General features: G+C 39.1%; 1 protein-coding gene and 1 long non-coding RNA gene across 5 annotated transcripts; one reads left to right on the forward strand and one right to left on the reverse strand.

Moving 5' to 3' along the window:
- Positions 1 to 792: 792 nt before the first annotated feature.
- Positions 793 to 19721, reverse strand: ifngr1l (interferon gamma receptor 1-like). 3 transcript variants are annotated; one of them, XM_090211854.1, is made up of 8 exons: positions 19435 to 19721; positions 14453 to 14529; positions 7641 to 7761; positions 7188 to 7363; positions 6787 to 6947; positions 3801 to 3969; positions 3463 to 3584; positions 793 to 1631 (listed from the first exon to the last, which is right to left on the reverse strand). In XM_090211854.1, the coding sequence occupies exons 2-8, from the start codon at positions 14499 to 14501 to the stop codon at positions 1272 to 1274; spliced, it is 1158 nt and encodes a 385-aa protein (XP_090067980.1). In that variant the 5' UTR covers positions 14502 to 14529; positions 19435 to 19721; the 3' UTR covers positions 793 to 1271.
- A 29-nt stretch (positions 19722 to 19750) lies between these two features.
- On the forward strand, positions 19751 to 22821 carry LOC149974569 (uncharacterized). 2 transcript variants are annotated; one of them, XR_016489473.1, is made up of 3 exons: positions 19751 to 19840; positions 20491 to 20594; positions 21862 to 22001. It is a non-coding gene; the product is annotated as an uncharacterized LOC149974569 (long non-coding RNA). The 2 variants fall into 2 exon arrangements; XR_016489474.1 differs by having other exon boundaries at positions 19753 to 19840; positions 20488 to 20594; positions 21862 to 22821.
- Positions 22822 to 22976: the final 155 nt, after the last annotated feature.

The following is a 22976-nucleotide window of genomic DNA, read 5'->3' on the forward strand; positions in this document are numbered from 1 at the left end:
TCGAACCAGGTACACGTCGACAACACCCACCCTCGAAGCATTGTTACCTATTGCTCCACAAAAGCCGTGGCCCTTGCAGAGCAAGGGGAACAACTACTTCAAGGTCTCAGAGTGAGTGACGTCACCGATTGAAAAGCTATTAGTGCGCACCCCGCTAACTAGCTAGCCATTTCACATCGGTTACACCAGCCTGATCTCGGGCGTTGAAGTCATAAACAGCTCAATGCTTGAAGTTTAATGCTAGCTAGCAACTTACCTTAGCTTCTTGCTGCACTCGCGTAACAGGTAGTGAGCCTGCCACGCAGTCTCCTCGTGGGGTGCAATGTAATCGGCCACAATCGGTGTCCAAAAATGACGTTTACCGATTGCTATGAAAACTTGATATCGGCCCTAATTAAAATCCTCCATTCCGATTAAAACGGTCGACCTCTAGTAGAGACATTGCAATTTATTGCCCTGGCCACATCTGCAGTCCTCATGCCTCCTTGCAGCATGCCTAAGACACATTCACGCAAATGAGCAGGGACCTTGGGCATCTTTCTTTTGTTGTTTTTCAGAGTCAGTAGAAAGGCCACTTTAGTGTCCTCAGTTTTCATAACTGACCTTAATTGCCTACAGTCTGTAAGTTGTTAGTGTCTTAACGACCGTTCCACAGGTGCATGTTCATTCATTTTTTATGGTTCATTGAACAAGCATGGGAAACCGTGTTTAAACCCTCTACAATGAAGATCTGTGAAGTTATTTGGATTTTTACAAAATATCTTTGAAAGACAGGGTCCTGAAAAAGGGACGTTTCTTTTTTTGCCGAGTTTATTTATTGTATATTGGGAAATGATAGGGGAAAATAATATTTTAAAAACAATAGAATTAGTTTGCAAAATAGAAACAGCCTTATTATTTATAAAAAAAAAGATAATTGCAGCTATATGAAAAATACAATATACAGATGTGCACAATAAAAACCAAAATGATTAGGTATGATGTAACCTAAAGACCGCAGATGGCGATATTGAGTTAATCTTACCGTCCAAATGCAGCTGGCAATATACTTGTATCCCCTGTGGACAGGTTCGTACCTAAAACATTCTCCATTCAGGCTGCAAAGGCTTCGATATCCTCCTTAATTTATTGGCGAGAAGGCGGATAAAAACAGGAAAACTATGCATGTTTTCCTCATGAAACAATTTTCCACCACCATGATAGTGGCTAAATATTAGTCCCGGATGTTGCGTATCACGTTCAGCCAATCAGGTTGCAGCAGTCTGTTTACCCTAGGCTGAACGCGCAGGACTCATCTCCTCTATCACAAGTCTATGGGAGCAGTCATAGTTCGACAGCTCAGCGAAGTTACTCTTCACCTTCAGTCCCAACTCTCTCGTTACCTGCAGTGAAGAGCCTGATCCCTCGTTAGGCAACATGACCTCCCCACCGCTCCACTCCTGGTCCTTCAGTCCAATGGGGAGGCGGAGGACCTCTTCCTGGGGGGTACTGAAGACTGTGAGGGTCTCATCTGGCAAAGATTCCATGGGGGTCTGCAGCAGGGGGGAGCCACCTGTTTGTACCTCACTCAGGATGGCTCTCTCAGGGAGCATAAGTGACCTAACTGAACCGATATGTGACAGTATGGAAGCCTACCAGAGGAGAATAGACATTATTCAGTCAAACATTCTGTGGGTGAAATATGTTTTTAAATTTGCTATTGTTGAGACAGTGTTTGCAGGAAGTAGCATATCAATTGTTTTGATAACTCCAACAGGAACATGACACACAGTTTCAGGAGAGCACATGTTGGTACCTTGTAGAAATTCTCTGTCTTACTATAATCTAGTCTACAGTCATGGCCAAAAGTTGAGAATTGACACAAATTTTAATACATTTTCAAAGTCTGCTGCCAAAGTTTGTATGATGGCAATTTGCATATACTCCAGAATGTTATAAAGAGTGATCAGATGAAATGCAATTAATTGCAAAGTCCCTCTTTGCCATGCAAATGAACTGAATCCACAAAACTTTTCAACTGCATTTCAGCCCTGCCACAAAAGGACCAGCTGACATCATGTCAATGATTCTCTCGTTAACACAGGTGTGAGTGTTGACGAGGACAAGGCTGGACATCACTCTGTCATGCTGATTGAGTTCGAATAACAGACTGGAAGCTTCAAAAGGAGGGTGGTGCTCAGAATCATTGTTCATCCTCTGTCAAACATGGTTACCTGCAAGGAAACAATTGCCGTCATCATTGCTTTGCACAAAAAGGGCTTCACAGGCAAGGATATTGCTGCAGTAAGATTGCACCTAAATCAACCATTTATCAGATCATGAAGAACTTCAAGGAGAGCGGTTCAATTGTTGTGAAGGAGGCTTCAGGGCGCCCAAGAAAGTCCAGCAAACGCCAGGACCGTCTCCTGAATTTGATTCAGCTGCGGGATTGGGGCACCACCAGTACAGAGCTTGCTCAGGAATGGCAGCAGGCAGGTGTGAGTGCATCTGTACGCACAGTGAGGCGAAGACTTGAGGATGGTCTAGTGTCAAGAAGGGCAGCAAAGAGGCCACTTCTCTCCAGGAAAAACATCAGGGACAGACTGATATTCTGCAAAGGTACAGGGATTGGACTGCTGAGGACTGGGGTAAAGTCATTTTCTCTGATGAATCCCCTTTCCAATTGTTTGGGGCATCTGGAAAAAAGCTTGTCCGGAGAAGACAAGGTGAGCGCTACCATCAGTCCTGTGTCATGCCAACAGTAGAGCATCCCGAGACCATCCTGTGTGGGGTTGCTTCTCAGCCAAGGGAGTGGGCTCACTCACAATTTTGCCTAAGAACACAGCCATGAATAAAGAATGGTACCAACACATCCTCTGAGAGCAACTTCTCCCAACCATCCAGGAACAGTTTGGTGACGAACAATGCCTTTTCCAGCATGATGGAGCACCTTGACATAAGGCAAAAGTGATAACTAAGTGGCTCGGGGAACAAAGCATTGATATTTTGGGTCCATGGCCAGGAAACCCCCAGACCTTAACCCCCTTGAGAACTTGTGGTCAATCCTCAAGAGGCGGGTGGACAAACAAAAACCCACAAATTCTGACAAACTCCAAGCATTGATTATGCAAGAATGGGCTGCCATCAGTCAGGATGTGGCCCAGAAGTTAATTGACAGCATGCCAGGGCGGATTGCAGAGGTTTTGAAAAAGAAGGGTCAACACTGCAACTATTGACTCTTTGCATCAACTTCATGTAATTGTCAATAAAAGCCTTTGACACTTATGAAATGCTTGTAATTATACTTCAGTATTCCATAGTAACAGACAAAAATATCTACAGACACTGAAGCAGCAAACTTGCTGGAAATTGGAAATTAATATTTGTGTCATTCTCAAAACGTTTGGCCAGGACTGTATATGTAGTAGCTTTATGACTAAATCCACTGCAGTGCAGGCCAAACAGTTGAAAGGCTGAACACACCAAAATCTTTGGTTGAGGGAATGAGCCGCTTGTCAGTTTCCTGTATATCAGCCACACGATGAACGCAATCACCACCATGGCAACGATAGGGATCACAATGTAGAGGGCAGTGTAGCTAGGACCTACAGGGAACAAGTCCAGCAGTTAGACTGACAGTCAAACTGATTTCACATTCAAAACTGTACAGTGTTCTAATTGAGCATTTGCTGCTAAAATCAGCCATAATATGACAATACAGACAAATATAACTTTCAAAGGACGTATCAGATATTAGCAGATGTGGTTTAGAGCTAATATGACTTTGACGCATCCATCATGTGAGAAATTAAGAGTCTTACCAGAATCCCCATGCTTCCCCTCAATGCATATGTTCTGGTGAGCTGAGACATGAACATTGTTCATTTTTCCTTTCATCTTGACGCAGTGCCTATCCATCTTTCCATCGACTGGTATTTCAGCCTCACACACATGGTGTTGCTTGTAAGAGCAGGCAAAGCTGTGTTGTTTCTGGGAAAAATAAGAAAAAAAAGGAATATATTTAGGCTATACTACAACAATGTTAATAAAAATAAATATGCAAACGTTTACATTTGAAAGATATAAATGTGTTTCCTTTTGAAAAATAAGGCTGCTTTGCTTGCAAGTGAAAGCAGCAGGTAGATACAGTTGAAGTTTATGTCATGACGTTGGCCTGGGGGTAGGGTTATGACAGTCATAACTACCTCTTCCCCCCCTTTTTCCTCTCTCTACCCTACTGATGTTACATTTGCAAAACCTTTGGTTAACATAGAGATTCTGGGAACATCAGAAGGTGGGGGGAAATGAACTATATTCTGGTAATCTAAACAATTGAACATATGCGATGGTACTTAATGAATATGATGTCAGTTCGGTTGTCATCTGAGACGTTCTCATCAAAGATAAGATGACATACCTCTGTGTAGACTTCCCACTGTAGAGTTTATCAGATTCACATGGAATTGTTGTTCAATTTAAATGTTTGAAAATGAAATTATTCGTGATGGGATGAAATGTGATTTTAGCTTCTAAAATGTGAGATTTGGGTTTTCACAAGATAGGGCTCTGCTCAGAGGCCCGCCCCTGTGAAAGGACATGGGCTATAAAACTTTTCAAACACGCCCTCCTCTCCCTTCCTATATAAAGCCTTGACGACAATATAACCTCCTGTTCCGAGGACGTGAGGACGACGGTCCGATGTCAGAATGGTTCAGATAATAACTACAGAACGAAGCCAACATCAGCGTGAGCTTTGGTTGCGAATGGTATGAACTTTGAACTCTTATTCACTACAGAAGTGATACCTCCTAGCCGTTGAGTTAGCAACAGCCGCTGCAAACGAGGGTTAGGAAGGAACAGACAGAGTATCCCGTCTACCACACAATGACGTTACTACAACGTATTCAATTTACCAGCAGAGACATTCTTCAAAGGACAATGGACTCGGTTGGGCAACACGGCCTTCCATCTACCAACAACCTACCGAAGCGCAGCTCAGAGTAAATATTTATTGCATTTTCCAAATGGGCGGTAATTTTGAATGCATAAGATTCTGTATGTACGATAGCACAGCTTCGCCCTTTGTTCCTCAGTCTTCCCGCTCTTTCACTCAAACCCAGCCCCTTTTCTTTTCTGTAACAAGCGGTCATATCTGTTCCGCCAGCTAGGGACGTTTTCCTTTATGACGTAATTTGTAATCAAGTTATGATTGAATTATGTGTATGTGTAATTCTGTGTGATTAGTTAGGTATTTAGTAAATAAATAATTAAATCCAATTTTGTATTGCTGGTTCAACTTGTTAGCCAGGGTTCGTGCAGATAACTAAGAATTTACAACTTTCAGATGAGACTGAATTAAGATGACGATTAATATTGACTGCTATTGATGTAAAATGTTACTAGGTCTTTAAGAGTTTATTCAGGGAGATAACAGCTCTATAAATATTATTTTGTGGTGCCCGACTCTCTAGTTAATTACATTTACATGATTAGCTCAATCAGGTAATATTAATTATGGAGAAATTATTTTATAGAATAGCATGTCATATCACTTAATCCAACATAGCCAAAGACACGACATTTACATACACCTTAACCAAATACATTTAAACTCAGTTTCACAATTCCTGACATTTAATCCTAGTAAAAATTCCCTGTCTTAGGTCAGGTAGGATCACCACCTATTTTAAGAATGTGAAATGTCAGAATTATAGAGAATTATTTATTTCAGCTTTCATTTCTTTCATCACATTCCTAGTGGGTCAGAAGTTTATATACACTCAATTAGTATTTGGTAGCATTGCCTTTAAATTGTTTAACTTGGGTCAAACTTTTTGGGTAGCCTTCCACAAGCTTCCCACAATAAGTTGGGTGAATTTTGAGTCAGGTTTGTAGGCCTCCTTGCTCGCACACGCCTTTTCAGTTCTGCCCACACATTTTCTATAGGATTGAGGTCAGGGCGTTGTTATGGCCACTCCAATACCTTGACTTTGTTGTCCTTCAGCCATTTTTTCCACAACTTTGGAAGTATGCTTGGGATCATTGTCCATTTGGAAGACCCATTTGCGACCAAGCTTTAACTTCCTGACTGATGTCTTGAGCTGTTGCTTCAATATATCCACATAATTTTCCTCCCTCATGATGCCATTTATTTTGTGAAGTGCACCAGTCCCTCCTGCAGCAAAGCACCCCCACAACATTATTCTGCCACCCCCCATGCTTCACGGTTGGGGTGGTGTTCTTAGGCTTGCAAGACTCCCCCTTTTTCCTCCAAACATAATGATGGTCATTATGGCCAAACAGTTCCATTTTTGACCAGACCAGAGGACATTTCTCCAAAAAGTACAATCTTTGCCCCCATGTGCAGTTGTAAACTGTAGTCTGGCTTTTGTATGTCAGTTTTGGAGCATTGGCTTCTTCCTTGCTGAGCGGCCTCTCAGGTTATGTAGATATAGGACTCGTTTTACTGTGGATATAGATATTTGTGTACCTGTTTCCTCCTGCATCTTCACAAGGTCCTTTACTGTTATTCTGGGATTGACTTGCACTTTTCGCACCAAAGTACGTTAATCTCTAGGAGACAGAACGTGTCTCCTTCCTGAGCGGTCTGACGGCTGCGTGGTCTCATGGTGTTGCCAAAACTATAGTTTGTTAACAAGAAATTTGTGGAGTGGTTGAAAAACAAATTTTAATGACTCCAACCTAAATTTAAGTAAACTTCTGACTTCAACTGTACATGTGAAAAATCTCAGCTTCTACAAGTGCTCCCCAGTCATTTCTAAGTCATAATTTTCCGGCAGTTCTCACCAAGTGATCTTCTGTGACAACCATGTAATGAAATTCCTTATGATCCAGTCTTTCATTTTTGATGATGGCATATTTGTAGATGTGAAACGGGTGAATGAATTGAACTTTGATAATTTGATCAGATACAGCAGAGATGTTGACAGGTGGGAAATCCAATGAGCCTAAAAAAAACACACAAAAGACCATTACTTTGTGAAAAAATCTGAGGTCAGAAAATATGTTCAAAATCTCCCGGCTCTGAGCATTGTGTGGTCAGATCAACAAATAAATGTTACATGTGCTGCAGTGCATACAGTGTACTTACAAAACCCTTTCAAGATACTACCCCAATTCAATCACTACATACTGTATAACATTGTTCCCATAATTCACCTTTTGGTTAGCTCAGTGTGAGAACTTACACTGTACATCCACCAGGTCTGGATACACTGTATCATCGTAGGTGAATGAAATTTCGGAGGAATTGGTATTCTGTCCAACAGCAGTCAATATGAAACGGTAGCCCTCTTCTATTACTTTGGTAAATGAGGAGACATCGCAGTGGTAGAGGGAAGTGTTTGAACAAACCAAGGCAGCACTGAAAGATAGTGGAAAACAATTGTTGTGGGTTAGTGGCAACCTCTGATTTGGACTGAAATGTTAGTTCACAATTACAATGGAAAAGCTGACAAAGAACTGTTGACAGGACTTTACATTTGTATGGGTCTGACAGTGCATGTCAATTTTCCCATTTCTACTTGAAATTGTGGCAAGAAAGACTTAAATAATATTCACTAGCTATTTAACCTACATTGGATAACATAGGCCCTATTTGGTGAGAGATTAAGAAACCTCTTAGGTGCTGCAGCACCTACCCAGAGTATTTTCGTGTCATTTCCACATTGAACTGTGGCTGCAGAGATGGTTCACTGTAGTTCCAATAGATCACATTGTGAAAATTGCGGCAGATAACGCTCACGTTGACGGGAGGAGGAACTGTAGGATAAAATAGTAGAACGTCAGTCAGAATCAACAAGCTCAGTCCAGACAGTTGTATAATTACCATATAATGACTGCGTTTGTAAAAAAAAAACTGTGCTATATCTATAAACAGCATAACATAGCAATTAAATCTATCCAAGTGATGTTGCAACAATAACCTGTATACCAGGGGTCCCCAATTACAGTCAGTTGTGGGCCAATGTTTTCTTGAGCGAATATTAAGGGGACCAAAACATAGTTATACATCATTTGTGCACTTCAAAATGACCGCAAGAATCCGAAAAACAGATATAGTACTTGACAAAAACAGAACCATGATTTAAACATTGACTACATATGCCTCTCTATTTATGTGTGGGAATACCTGGGAACAGATTTTCTGAATTGGAGATTTTACAGTCTTGTCCAACAACAAAACATTTATTAATTATTATTTTTGTATTATAAAAAAAATTTTAGCTCAGAAAACTTGGGGTGCGGGGCAAATAAAAACATTTAGTTCAAATTATATTTCATCTCAGAAATTAAGCTTATTGATTGCACCCAAATTGGCCATTTTAATTTCTAGGATTCATATAAAATCTTCAATAAATGTAGTACCTAACATCCTATTTGGACCATACGTTATACCAACAATGAGTAAGACATGAATAATCCAATAAACTGATCAAAAGCCACCCACCCACGTACCCTCCACACCCCACCCAAACAGCCAGTATACAGTATCGGTTTTCTATGTTTGACAAGTAGTATGGAGCTTCTGCTTAGAGTATTGCTTCTTCATTCGGTGATGTTTTTCAGAGAAATTAGCCATTGAAGTTGCTTACATTGTTTACTATAAATTAGTGTGGAAGTACCAAGTTTTGCCCACTAGATGCTGCTGTCCTTGCTACTACCACCACACATTTTTTCATGTGGCTGGTCTCTTGTGTTTATTAAATCACAACCTTTTCTTTGCAAATTTGGGTAAAAAAAAACAATAGTTTTTGCTCATGATGGAAATAGATTGTATGGTCATCCTCACAATTGAAGCCAGTCCTCCATGAAAGCAATTTAGTTTGTCATGTTGTTAGGCTTTTTTGTGTGTCCAGGAAACAGCCTTGTGTGTGCTTTAATCTCTCCGAAAAGGTATGGATTAGTTAGACCATTTCTGGTGAACAAGCAAACCATTTGGCTACAGCAGATCCAAATGGTTCAATGTTATGGTCACTAATGTTCTTCTATGGTAAAAGTCCCAAACACACACTGTATAGTGTTTTGCAATGGTAATAATGGTATTGGGTTGGGTTTTATGGTAAATGTCACTAATCACATAAATACATTTTCTAATATTTGTATTAAAAAAACACGACTGCCATGCAGTGGTTTACAATTGTATTATTTTATTAGGGTTTTCACAACATTTTAGTCACTCGTCCATTTCTCCATCATAGTTTTGGGCAAAATCTTCATATGAGAATTGCACCATACAGCCCTCAGAGAGCTGCCATTTATTGGGCTATTCAAAGTCAGTTGGGTTGAAGCATTAGGTCGCAAAGAGAAGGACAAACTGAATTCCTTTCATGGAGGACTGACTTGAACACACAATTCACTTTCATCATGAGCAAAAGCTACTGGTTTTCTACCCAAAATTGCAAAGAAAATTTTGTGATTAATTGAATAAACCAGCTAAATGGATAAAAGCATGTGGTGGCAGAACCAGGAACAGACACATCGAGTAGGCAAAACCTGGTACTTTCACACTCATTTATTTCCAAAGTACTTAGATGGCTAATTTCTCTAAAACAGGGGGGGACGTCAACAGATTCACAGGGAATACATTGCAAATGGCGAAGAAGCAATACTCCAAGCTGCAGCTCCATACTACTTGTCAAACATAGAGAACTGATACTGTATACTGGTTGTTGGGTTGGGATTGGAGTGAGGTGTGGAGGGTCCGTGAATGGGTTTTGACAATTTTGTTTGATTCCTTATGTCTTAGTCAATTGCAAGAATAAGTTTGGTCCAAATCGGATGTTGGGTACTATAATTTGTTCAATATTATGTGAATCCTAACATTTAAAGTTGACAATTTGCGTGTAATCAATTAGCTTAATTTCTCAGAGACCAAATTAAATTTCAACAAAATAATGTTTCTGGGATGCTAATCTTAGTGGTTTCTAACAGCAGAATCAATTTCAGAATAATTTGAGATGGGGAGTGTCATGGCTTGCTGAAATGACCCAGATGCCATGTTTTCTGGTGTTTTCCTGATTGTTTTGTCCCGAAGCAATGTATTTTGAGAGTTTGGCCCATAGAATTAGGCATTAAAATACTAGAATGGTTATGAACCTTGTTATGACGGGATAAAGGTCAGCCATTTTGGGCAGGGAGTTGGTCAAACATGGTTTGCCAGTGCTGTGATAAGATAGTGTAAAATAAGGAATTTGAATCATTTATCTGCACTATGCTTGTTAGCTAGCCAGTTTTAGTTTTATTCCAATAATAATTTAGATGAACTGACAATTTGCCAACATTCCATTCAATGTAATCAATCCACAGCCATACACTGGCTGAAATCAGTTGAAGATTAGACAAGTTGTAAATGCAACAAGTACTGATACTGTATCATATAATAGCATACATTTTTCCAAGGAAACAAAAACTACATTTATGGTCTGTTTACATAGCCTTTAAAATCTATTTGTACAGAAAATGTGTATAAAACATGTATAAACTGTATTTATAATTATGACAACATTTATTTTCCTGCATAAGTAAAATCAGGATTAAGCCTCTACCGCCAGTCATTCAAATTTACCAAGCCCCACCCCAGAATATTGGGCAACCAATCATAGTACTCCGTTGCTTAGCAACCATCTCTAACCAAGCTTGTGTCTGACGTCCTTGGACAAGATCTCGTTTCAAAAGCATGGAAGCCAATGAGGACTATGGCAAAAACAGAGTTCTTAAAAATAAAATTGAAATGAATATACTGTATATTATAAACATATTAGCTTTAATATCCGTGTTTATGTACATTTGCAACCTTTTGTAGCCTCATGCTAGCGTGTACTGTAGTGAAGGGGGGTGTGGGGGGAATCAATACATTTACATATTGGGATATTATGTTTGATAATATATCATATTGACAATATCATTTTTGTGCTAGTTGGCTGTACTTGCACCAAAACGGCAGTATTTTTCCTTTAAAGGTTGTTCTCCATCTTTTTAAAAATGGGGAGCCAATTTGTTTTCAGAACTTTCATTTCCATGACTAATAAAAACTTGTTTTCAAATGGCTCTCTTGTTCCTCTGCAGCAGACATATTGTGTTGCACCCCGCCTTTTGTCTTCAGAACAGCCTTATTTCATCAGGGCATGGACTCTACAAGGTTCCTCAGGGATGCTAGCCCATGTTGACTCCAATGCTTCTCACAGTTGAGACAAGTTGGCTGGATGTCCTTTGGGTGGTGGACCATACTTGATACACACAGGAAACTTGAGAGTAATAAACTCAGCAGCAGTGCAGCTGGTTTGTGTCAATACGCCATTCAAAGGCACTTAAATATTTTGTCTTGCCCATTCACCCTCTAAATGGCACAATTGTTTCAAGGCTTAAAAATCCTTCTTTAACCTGTCTCCTACCCTTCATCTACATTGATTGAAAGTGACATCAATAAGGGATCATAGATTTCATCTGGATTCACCTGGTCATTCTGTCTGTTTTGTATATTTAGTTTATACCTCCACAGTTTACTGGGCCTGTATATTGTATGTAAGCCTATAAATCATGGTTATTCCTTTCTATTATTTTCAATATAACCACTTATACACACTCACTTTTACTGTGAGCCATCAATACAGAGGTGCGTGGTGTAGCGAACCATTATCTGAATAAACCTTGTCTGAAGATATCTTGGACTTCTTGCCGGACATACCTGTGGTGGCTGAACGCTATCCACTGGCACCTAATATAACTGTAATAGTGCCCATTCTACATTGTCCTCTCGGGTTCAACCTTTACTATTTTTCAGACACAACTGCAGATACAGATTGATGATCGATCAACCTAGCTCCTTATTTATTTGTAAAGGATTTTTTGCTAAACTCAATCCACAGGTAAAGCATACTCGTCTGTATCAATTAAAAGAAAACAAAGGATAACTGATTCAGATCAAAATTGTAACAGGGAGATCCACAAAACAATGTTTTTTATTTCCCCGAACAACTCTGGGGATCATTATGTCTGATGTTGAACACTATGTCTGAAAAGTTTCAACAGAACACAGCAGTACTTCACTGTTATTTCACAAGAGCAGGTACTGTCTTTCAAGTCCCACAACTCCATTTAAAAAATGTATTAAAAAAATATACTGCATGCACAGTATGTCGCCTTTTCTATGCAGGTATAGTATAGAATATATTTTAAAAAATGTAAATCAAAAAAATTCCCATGCCAATAGATTATGGTTTATGATAGCTGGTTGCTAAAATTCTAAAAGTTTGTCTTATTTCAGTTTGTGACAAAACAAGCAATGCATAGGGTAGAGAATCATTGCACCATCTAAACCACTGTGAAATATATTTTCACTAACCCAAAATATTGTATTTTCAGCTGTTTGAAGCTAGTGTACAAAACCAAAAGACACAAAAAGGAAACCTAAGAACTGGAAGCATAGAAATAGAGCACATAGAACAGACACCTCTTAGATATGCTTTCAATGAGAATGACCAATCTATAACTCACATTTCTATGCGAATTTGGTCAGTTGCCCAAAAAGGTACATATTTCAGCTTTAAGTTTGCTGGGAAATATTCAAGATATGGGCTGCATTGTGTGCAAGTTAAATAAACCGATAAATCTTCCAGCACAACATAAGAGGGTATTGTAAGTGATTGCAGGGAAGCTAACATTTTGGTGCAGCAGGTAACCTAGTGGTTAGAGCATTGGGCCAGTAAACGAAAGGTTGCAAGATCAAATCCATGAGCTGACAAGGTAAAAAACACTTCCGGATTTAGTTCCACAACATTAATGTTACTTTAGAGTGGGGGAAATGCAATGTCCTCTGTTCTGTGGAGCACAAACACACTAGAATAGAGGTTGACCGATTAATTTGCATGGCCGATTAATTAGGGCCGATTTCAAGTTCTCATATTCAGTAATCTGCCTTTTTGGACGCCGATTACGTTGCAATCCACGAGGAGACTGTGTGGCAGGCTGACCACCTGTTACGTGAGTGCAGCATCAAAGGGACCTTGTGGCTGCAAGGAGCCACGGTAAGTTGCTAGCTAGCATTAACTTTTTATGGCTGCAGGGGCAGTATTGAGTAGCTTGGATGAAAAGGTTCCCATTGTAAACAGCCAGCTCCTCAGTCTCAATTGCTAATATATGCATATTATTAGTAGTATTGGATAGAAAACACTAAAGTTTCCAAAACTGTCAAAATAGTCTGCGAGTATAACAGAACTGATATTGCAGGCTGAGGAAAATCAAAACAGGAAGGGTTTTGAAAACACTATTTTGAAAACTTCATGTTCCATAGCCTCCCTTCGCTGGATTTAAAGGGATATGAACCAGATTTTCCTATCGCTTCCTCAAGGTGTCAACAGTCTTCAGACATAGTTTCAGGCTTTTATTTTTGAAAAATGAGCCAGAACGATAACGTGCGTCAAGTGGTCACATAAGTTTTGCTCGCGCAACTAAATTTGGATAGGTATTGCTTTTCCCTTTCCTACTGTGAAAGACGTTTGCGGTTGATATATTATCGATTAGATATTTTAAAAACAACCTGAGGATTGATTATAAAAAAACTTTGACATGTTTCTGTGGACATTATGGAAACTATTTGGAATTTTCATCTGCGTTGTCGTGACCGCTCTTTCCTGTGGATTTCTGAACATAACGTGACAAACAAACGGAGGTATTTTGGATATAAAAATCATCTTTATGAAACAAACGGAACATTTGTTGTGTAACTGGGAGTCTCGTGAGTGAAAACATCCAAAGATCAAAGGTAAACGATTAATTTGATTGCTTTTCTGATTTTCGTGACCAAGCTTCCTGATGCTAAGTGTACTTAATGTTTTGTAGTGGGATCGATAAATTTACACAAACGCTTGGATTGCTTTCGCTGAAAAGCATAATTTCAAAATCTGACACGACAGGTGGATTAACAAAAGGCTAAGCTGTGTTTTCCTATATTGCACTTGTGATTTCATGAATATAAATATTTGTAGTAATATTTATTGAATGTAGCGCTATGTTATTCAGCGGTTGTTGATGACACTTATCCCGATATATCGGGATTGCAGCCATAACAAGTTAAACGTATCTTTAAAAAAATAAAATAAAAATTTAAAAAAAAAAAAAAAAAAGTTTAAACCTTCCCATAATCACTAGTTAACCTCTCTAGGATAGGGGACGCTAGCGTCCCACTTGGCCTAAAGCCAGGGAAAATGCAGCGCGGCAAATTCAAATAAAATGATATAAAAATCTAACTTTCATTAAATCACACATGTAAGATACTAAATTAAAGCTACACTCGTTGTGAATACAGCCAATGTCAGATTTTAAAAAGGCTTTTCGGCAAAAGTATAAGAAGCTATTATCTGATAATAGCACAACAGTAAACAAAGAGAGTAGCATATTTCAACCCTGCAAGCGCTACACAAAACACAGAAATAAAATATAAATCATGCCTTACCTTTGACGAGCTTCTTTTGTTGGCACTCCAATATGTCCCATAAAAACATCACAATTGGTCCTTTTGTTCGATTAATTCTGTCCATATATATCCAAAATGTCAATTTATTTGGCGCGTTTGATCCAGAAAAAAAAACAGCTTACAATTTGTGCAATGTCACTACAAAATATCTCAAAAGTTACCAGTAAACTTTGACAAAGCATTTCAAACTACTTTTGTAATACAACTTTAGGTATTTTTAAACGTTAATAATCGATCAAATTGAAGACGGGTCTATCTGTGTTCAATACAGGAAGACAACAACCCAACGCTACTTTTCAAGTCTTGCGCAACTCTCAAAAGTGTTACCCAGTTCCAAGATGGCCGTACTTCATTGCACAAAGGAATAACCACAACCAAATTCCAAAGACTGGTGACATCCAATGGAAGCGGTAGGAACTGCAAACAAGTGCCTAAGAAATATTGTTTCCCAATGAGAACTCACTGAACAGACAGACCTCAAAAACAAAACAAATCTGAATGGCTAGTCCTCTGGGGTTTTGCCTGCTACATATGTTCTGTTATACTCAGACATGATTCAAACAGTTTTGGAAACTTCAGAGTGTTTTCTATCCAAATCAACTAATAATATGCATATCTTATATTCTTGGCATGAGTAGCAGGAAGTTGTTCTGTGTGTTTATTATAATTAAGTATATAGCTTGATATTTGATAGAGCAATCTGATTGAGCGGTGGTAGGCAGCAGCAGCTCTTAGCAATACTTGAAGCACAGCGCTGTTTATGACTTCAAGCCTATCAACTCCCAAGATTAGGCTGGCAATACTAAAGCGCCTATAAGAACATCCAATAGTCAAAGGTATATTCCTATAATAGCTACAACCTAAAACTTCTTAACTGGGAATATTGAAGGATCGTGTTAAAAGGAACCACCAGCTTTCATATGCACTCATGTTCTGAGCAAGGAACTTAAACTTGAGCTTTTTTTACATGGCACTTATTGCACTTTTACTTTCTTCTTGAACACTGTTTTTGCATTATTTAAACCAAATTGAACAGGTTTCATTAATTATTTTGAGACTAAATTGATTTTATTTATGTATGATATTAAGTTAAAATAAAAAAGTGTTCATTCAGTATTGTTGTAAATGTCATTTATATACAAATCTGCAGATTAAATCGGTATCGGCTTTTATTGGTCCTCCAATAAATCTGTATCGGTGTTGAAAAAAAAAAAAAAAAAAATCACTCCATAAAAACCTACTGAGGGTACAGTAGTAACCCACACATGAAGATAGGCATGTGTCAAATCAGGGGGGTCTATTTTAACTGTGATTTTCTCTGTGGTGTAAGTGTGAAATCTACAATGAGTTTCCCCACTGAGGTTGAAGGAACAAAAAAAACTTGACTTAGGCTACTGGCATACAAACAGAATGCCAAAACCAACTGACAATAAACAGTGCTCACCACTTATTGCAAACTAGCACCTTATTTATAGTCAACAACTGACTACTTTAAGGACAACTTTGTGTGTATCAGTCCACTGCCTGAATAAAAGAAAACACATGGACTGACAATATTGAAGCGAAATCAGGAGTTAGTCCTGACTCAAACCCGGGTCCAGCAACTGTCAACCCAACAGCTCAGCCGTTATGCCAAGAGATCCAAACCTCTTCTTGAGGTCACTAGGTGTTGGATTATGGTCGCTACACTACCCCCATACTCCGGGAGAGCATGTCCCTTCTCTACACCAAGCCACATGTACAGCCAGTGCTTAATCTGTAAATTGGGAGATGCAGAAACAAAAAGTGAGTGCAAGAGGGGGTGATAATCAAGCATTGCATGCATATCATCGCATTAGAGTGGCATAGAGCAGTAGAGTAGAGGCACATATAGAAGTTGCAAACAAGGGGAGCATTTTTAGTAGCCAAGGGCCCTGGAAAATGTTGGCTTTATATAAACGCATGTCATGCAATTCTATGTCATTTTACATGACTGCGGTATTCATATTTTTTTTATATCGCACAAATTATCTAAATGGCAGTCTACTTTCACATTGACAAACTCAGAAAGATATCAATAAAAAGGACCTTGTCTTGAATCCATCAATATCCTTGCCCTAATGCTCACTGACAGGGATGTAAACACATTTTCCATATGCACAAAAAGCTTATTTCTCTCAAATTCTGTGCACAAATTTGTTTACATCAATGTTAACGAGCATTTCTCCTTTGCCAAGATAATCAAGCCACCTGACAGGTGTGGCATATCAAGAAGCTGATTAAACAGAATAATCACCCCACGTTGTTTTAGAGAATTTGGCAGTATGTCCAACCGGCCTCCACATGTAACCACGCTATCCCAGGACCCCCACATCCGGCGTATTCACCTGCTGATCGTCTGAGACCAGCAACCTGGACAGCTGATGAAACTGAGGAGTATTTCTGTCTGTAATAAAACCCTTTTGTGGGGAAAAACTCCTGATTGGCTGGGCCTATGCCCTCCCAGGTTCACCCATGGCTGCACCCCTGCCCAGTCATGTGAAATCCATAGATTAGGGCCTAATTAAATTATTTCAATTGACTGATTCCTTATATGAACTGTATATCAGTAAAATTGTTGAAATTGTTGCAGTACATTTCAATTTATCAGGGGTGCTGCAGTTCATTTAGAATCCCTCACATGGCTATGATTCTATAGGAAATGAAAGTGCAACACTGGAGAGATGAGAGTTGCAGGCTCATGTCTATCCGAGCAGATGTTGGTTCTCAAACATAGGTTACAATGTTGCGTAAACCATAAACCTGGGCAGGCCCAACCTAAATCAACTCTTATAATATTAGGTACAGTCTGAAAATCTACTTTTTCACATTAAGTTTTTTTTGTGGGGGCAGGAAAATTAACAAAGAGGCAACACGAATGAACTTTGACCGCTTTTATATTGCAAAAACTGAAGAAAAAAATGTAACGCCAGGACAATCCGTTTTGTCACCAAAGCCCCATACACTACCCACCATTGCGACCTGTACGCTCTCGTTGGCTGGCCCTCGCTTCATACTCGTCGCCAAACCCACTGGCTCCATGTCATCTACAAGACCCTGCTAGGTAAAGTCCCCCCTTATCTCAGCTCGCTGGTCACCATAGCATCTCCCACCTGTAGCACACGCTCCAGCAGGTATATCTCTCTAGTCACCCCCAAAACCAATTCTTTCTTTGGCCGCCTCTCTTTCCAGTTCTCTGCTGCCAATGACTGGAACGAACTACAAAAATCTCTGAAACTGGAAACTCTTATCTCCCTCACTAGCTTTAAGCACCAACTGTCAGAGCAGCTCACAGATTACTGCACCTGTACATAGCCCACATATAATTTAGCCCTATCAACTACCTCTTTCCCAACTGTATTTAATTTATTTATTTATTTTGCTCCTTTGCACCCCATTATTTTTATTTCTACTTTGCACATTCTTCCATTGCAAAACTACCATTCCAGTGTTTTACTTGCTATATTGTATTTACCTTGCCACCAAGGCCTTTTTTTGCCTTTACCTCCCTTCTCACCTCATTTGCTCACATTGTATATAGACTTGTTTATACTTTATTATTGACTGTATGTTTGTTTTACTCCATGTGTAACTCTGTGTTGTTGTATCTGTCGAACTGCTTTGCTTTATCTTGGCCAGGTCGCAATTGTAAATGAGAACTTGTTCTCAACTTGCCTACCTGGTTAAATAAAGGTAAAATAAATAAATAAATAAAAATCTCTGAACAAATAGGTTCGGGAAAGAAAACTTTCCAAAACTGAGTGGTTTCGGTGTTGTGCCCCAAAATCTCCCCCCTGTTAGAATTCTCCCCCTTCGCGTTCTTCATTGCTACGACTTGCTTGCTAGTTCAGATTTCTGCTATTCACTCCGTTGTCAGTTTAGCCTACATTTCACTGATCTTAGTAACAGAAAGCATTTTTGTCTGCAATTTTCGGTTTGACTATTTGTTTCAAGTGCATGCAGCGGTTCTAGTTTATATGGCGCCCTGGGCGACGCCCCTTCAGCGCCCGCCCGCCGCACCCGGCGGCTGCCAAGATGCCGCCCGTACCTAAATCCCCTACTGATTTTTATTAGTCTATAAATACATCTCTTTGCCAAAATTCGTCATCTCTCCCAGGTCTTATTCGACTAGTATTTTTTAGAGTGTAAGGATAATAATTCTGCCATAGTTGTTCTGAAATGTTTCTTGCTTGCCAAAATTGTACTCCCTCCTCTGTTTAATATAACACACATACATGCATTATTAATTGAAGTCCGTTCTATAGAAAGTATTTGACTCAAAATTAAGGAAATTAGAAGAGGTGGGGGGAATTTTGGCTGGGGGAAGATTTTCGGCAAACCTGTTTTTGTTAGGCAAGTCAGTTAAGAACAAATTCGTATTTACAATGACAGCCTACCAGAAGGCAAAATGCCTCCTGCGGGTACCGGGGCTAGGATAAAAAAAATTAATACAATAAAAATATAGGACAACACACATCACGACAAGAGACACCACAACACTACATAAAGAGAGACCGAAGACAACAACATATGGCAGTGACACATGAAAACACAGCATGGTAGCAACACAACATAACAACAACATTATGGCAGCAGCACAACATGGTAACGTTAGCAGCACAAAACATGGTAACGTTAAACATTATTGGCCACAGACAACAGCACAAAGGGCAAGAAGGTAGAGACAACAATACATCACGCGAAGCAGCCACAACTGTGTTAGGCCAAGAAATCTACAATATATTTATATATCGAGTATACTTTTGGAATAGCTATATCATTTCCAAGAACATTAGCATATTGTACAGTGGCCTATAGCCTGCATAATGTTTTTGAAAGAATTAAGCAGGAATACTGTACTAAATACTTACAGTAACATCAGCTCCAACTGATTAATCAATGCGTCATTTAAAGCAAACTATTTTAGGGCAAAAATGACTTACCGTAAGAGTCGACCTGTTGGCTTAAAACCAAGATCAGGGAAATGTGGACCATCCTTACCCAGGCCATTTTCAAATGTTGTCGTGTCTATGTAAAACTATATGAAGTGTATCTGAATGTCCATATGAATAGGCTATACCTATTTGAGAGCCTTTTGTCTGTCTAACTAAAAAATGCAGACAAAATGCATTTCCAGCACAGCCAAACCCCAGGATATTGCTCAAAACGGCAGGCTACACAGTTAACAAATTCCAATGAACTGTTCCTGTCGCAACTACCAGACCCGCCTACTACACATTTTTACAGGAATAGGAAAAGTCACGTGCGGCGAAATGATGCTGCAGTGCGTCGTGATTAAGTTTCAAATAGCTACGCATCGAGGATCAAAGGTGAAATGTCAATCTTTGTGTAAGTACACATTTCGAATACAATCTTGGTACCAATAATTACTTATATTACACCAGATATGTCTCTGAACCGATTATTTTAAAATTGCACACAGTCAGGGATGGCCCGAGCCTTTTGGGGGCCCTAATAACATTTTAAAGCACGTTTTCTACAATTCTACACATTTTACCATGGGGAAGAAAGAAAATTTTGCCATTTTACAGCACATTTTCTGCAATTCCATCCATTTTGCCATGGGGTGGAGAGAAAATGTTTGCAGTTTTGAAACAAATTTCCTGCAATTGTTAGCTGACATGGCTAATTGAGTGACTATCAGTGACTGAAATAACAGGAGGAAAACTGCTTATGCACAACCAAATTTCGAAATTGAACTTTGTGTATTCTACTATTCTAACAGTTGAAACCCCTACAGAGTCGTTGTCCCCCCCTCCCCCATAAAAAAGTGCGTTTTTGTCACTTATACCCAGGGCCGGGCCTAGAAGGATAACTTTGTAGCTAATGACTGCCTGCAGCATCTTGCTCGGCCTTCAACTTGAGATGTTTAATAGAAGGGGCAGCATTTAGCTAACCTGCAAAGTCATTTCCTGGAGTAGCTCAAATTGTGCATTTATGTCACATGAATCTCACCGAGGAACTTTTGTTCTCAGCAGTACCTTGAAGGCAGCTAATCGTGGCACACCCTTTTCTGCTCTGAGCCAATTGTGAACGCTGTGCAGATTTCACCCCAATCAACGAGGCACATTTTCACATCTTGGTAGGCTTCATTTGACTGGCAGATTTTCAATAGTATAACTTTTTTTTGTATTTATAGCTAGCATCTTAATTAAGGTAACTTTATACTGGTATAACACTGATATTATATCAGACTGATTTATTGTAGATTAGCAATATTTGTGTGTTTGTTAGATAGCTTACCAGTCGGGCTAGTTAACTAGGTGGCCCTTGATTATGACTCTTACTACCGTTACATTACACGTAAGAGTCATTGGACGAAGGCGTCTTCTGTAGGGGGAAAAATATATATTTTTGTTAAGAGTTGCAACACGCCATCTGAACATTAACATGCATCGCTTGTGGTGTGGTTTTTGAAGTATAAGGACCTTATCTTTCATATCGGCGAGAATTTATTTTAAAAAACTAAAGGTTAAATTGATACACACTTTTCTAGGGTTAGGGATCACACAACCAGATGTCCATGTTACAGCGCTTGTTATGGAGGACAGTGGACTGACTTCCTGTGCAAATTAGTTATCTGCGTCTTCTAACACCTGTATGTAAATGCAAGACATGCCACAAACATGTTGTCACTGAAAAATACTGTTGGCTGCAACTGTTACAACCGGTTAAAATAGTGTAAAATAAGTATATATATTTGTGAAATTATTTTGACGTGAGGGATTTATGTTTCCAGAACCGAACTGCAATTGAGAATCAATATACGTTTAGATGGAGTATTTGTCTTCCAGAGGCAATTTGCCCTTTAAACAGAAAATATAAAGGTCATTGGACTAACATTATGCTCCTTTAGTCCAATATTGGGCTAGTTAGCTAGGTAGTGTTCTTAAAGACCTATGCTGGTTGTTAGCTTTTGTGGACTTTATATTTAGTCAGTGAGATTAATTTCTGACAGAATTATCAAATTCGCTTTAAGCCTCACAGCTTGAGGCTGCCATGTAAATGTTTTTTTGGGGGATGGGGGCAAGTCAGTTAAGAACAAATTCTTATTTTCAATGACGGCCTAGGAACAGTGGAACACTGCCTTGTTCAGGGGTAGAACAACATATAGCTATATATACCTATACCTTTAGGTTACTAGTCCAACACTAACCACTAAGCTACCTGCCACCCCATGCTAATTAGGCGTGCCTTATAGGCTGATACATAATATATTAAGTACATTTTGTTTTTACAATATTTATGAATATTGCTATTAGATATTACATTTTGATGAATGATATAATATTTATAAAAAGGTATGCTATCAAAATGACTGATGCTGAATCGCTTCTCATCTTTTCAAGTTATCATGGAGGATTTTGGGGAAAACACCGAAGGACAACCTACAGAAAGAAAATGATCCACGCATGCAATGAAGTGTCGAAGTGAAGCTAGTGGATACAGTATGTAACCAGGGTGCCTAACTGTTTCAGCGTTTAATAATACCACTTAGCTACTTAATAATCTCAAGCTTTCTTTCAATCTCCTGTACTTAAACTGGAAACAAGTTATTTGATATGGAAAACAATGAATTTGTACTTTAAGTATTTTTGTACTTGTTTTGATGAACCATACCATCAGATAGTAAATCAGTCATACACACACAAGATGAACCTAAAGAGACCCTCATTTCATTCATGATTATCATGCACTAAAATATCTGCTCGGAGCACATGGATTATACCAGCCCTTTTAAATAAAACTCACCATTGTCTTTGGGACCAGATTCAGACAATTGTCAGTAATAAAAACATGGTGACGTCCTGCGCATGTGCTACACAAAAACGAACAGAATGTTATGTTAATGGACACCCCTCCCTAGATGTTTATACTTTCATACTATTGTTTGTACAGATGAACGTGGTACCTTCAGGCATTTGGAAATTGCTCCAGACTTGTGGAGGTCTACCATTTTTTTTCTAAGGTTTTGGCTGATTTCTTTTGATTTGCCCATGATGTCAAGCAAAGAGGCACTGAGTTTGAAGGTAGGCCTTGAAATACATCCACAGGTACACCTCCAATTGATTCAAATTATGTCAGCCCACCCAATTTACCTACCTCATCCCCATACTGTTTTTATTTATTTACTTTTCTGCTCTTTTGCACACTAGTATCTCTACCTGCACATGACCATCTGATCATTTATCACTCCAGTGTTAATCTGCTAAATTGTAATTATTAGTCTACCTCCTCATGCCTTTTGCACACAATGTATATAGACAATTTTTTTTAAATATATAAAACAAATAAATCATTCTACTGTGTTATTGACTTGTTTATTGTTTATTCCATGTGTAACTCTGTGTTGCTGTCTGTTCACACTGCTATGCTTTATCTTGGCCAGGTCGCAGTTGTAAATGAGAACTTGTTCTCAACTAGCCTACCTGGTTAAGTAAAGGTGAAATAAAAATAAAATAAG

This window comes from Oncorhynchus mykiss, chromosome 20, assembly GCF_057628025.1.
Source record: "Oncorhynchus mykiss isolate SJ-2025 chromosome 20, ASM5762802v1, whole genome shotgun sequence".
NCBI classification, from domain to species: Eukaryota; Metazoa; Chordata; class Actinopteri; order Salmoniformes; family Salmonidae; genus Oncorhynchus; species Oncorhynchus mykiss.

What these genes read in the sequence shown, in the direction of transcription:
- ifngr1l (XM_036955526.2), bottom strand. Translation starts at nt 7,882, where the DNA reads ATGCTGTTTATAGATATAGCACAGTTTTTTTTTTACAAACGCAGTCAT. An exon ending in ATGACACGAAAATACTCTGG is followed by an intron (nt 7,364 to 7,640) that starts GTAGGTGCTGCA and finishes ACTATCTTTCAG; the next exon opens with TGCTGCCTTGGTTTGTTCAA. An exon ending in TCCCTCAACCAAAGATTTTG is followed by an intron (nt 1,632 to 3,462) that starts GTGTGTTCAGCC and finishes CTCCTCTGGTAG; the next exon opens with GCTTCCATACTGTCACATAT.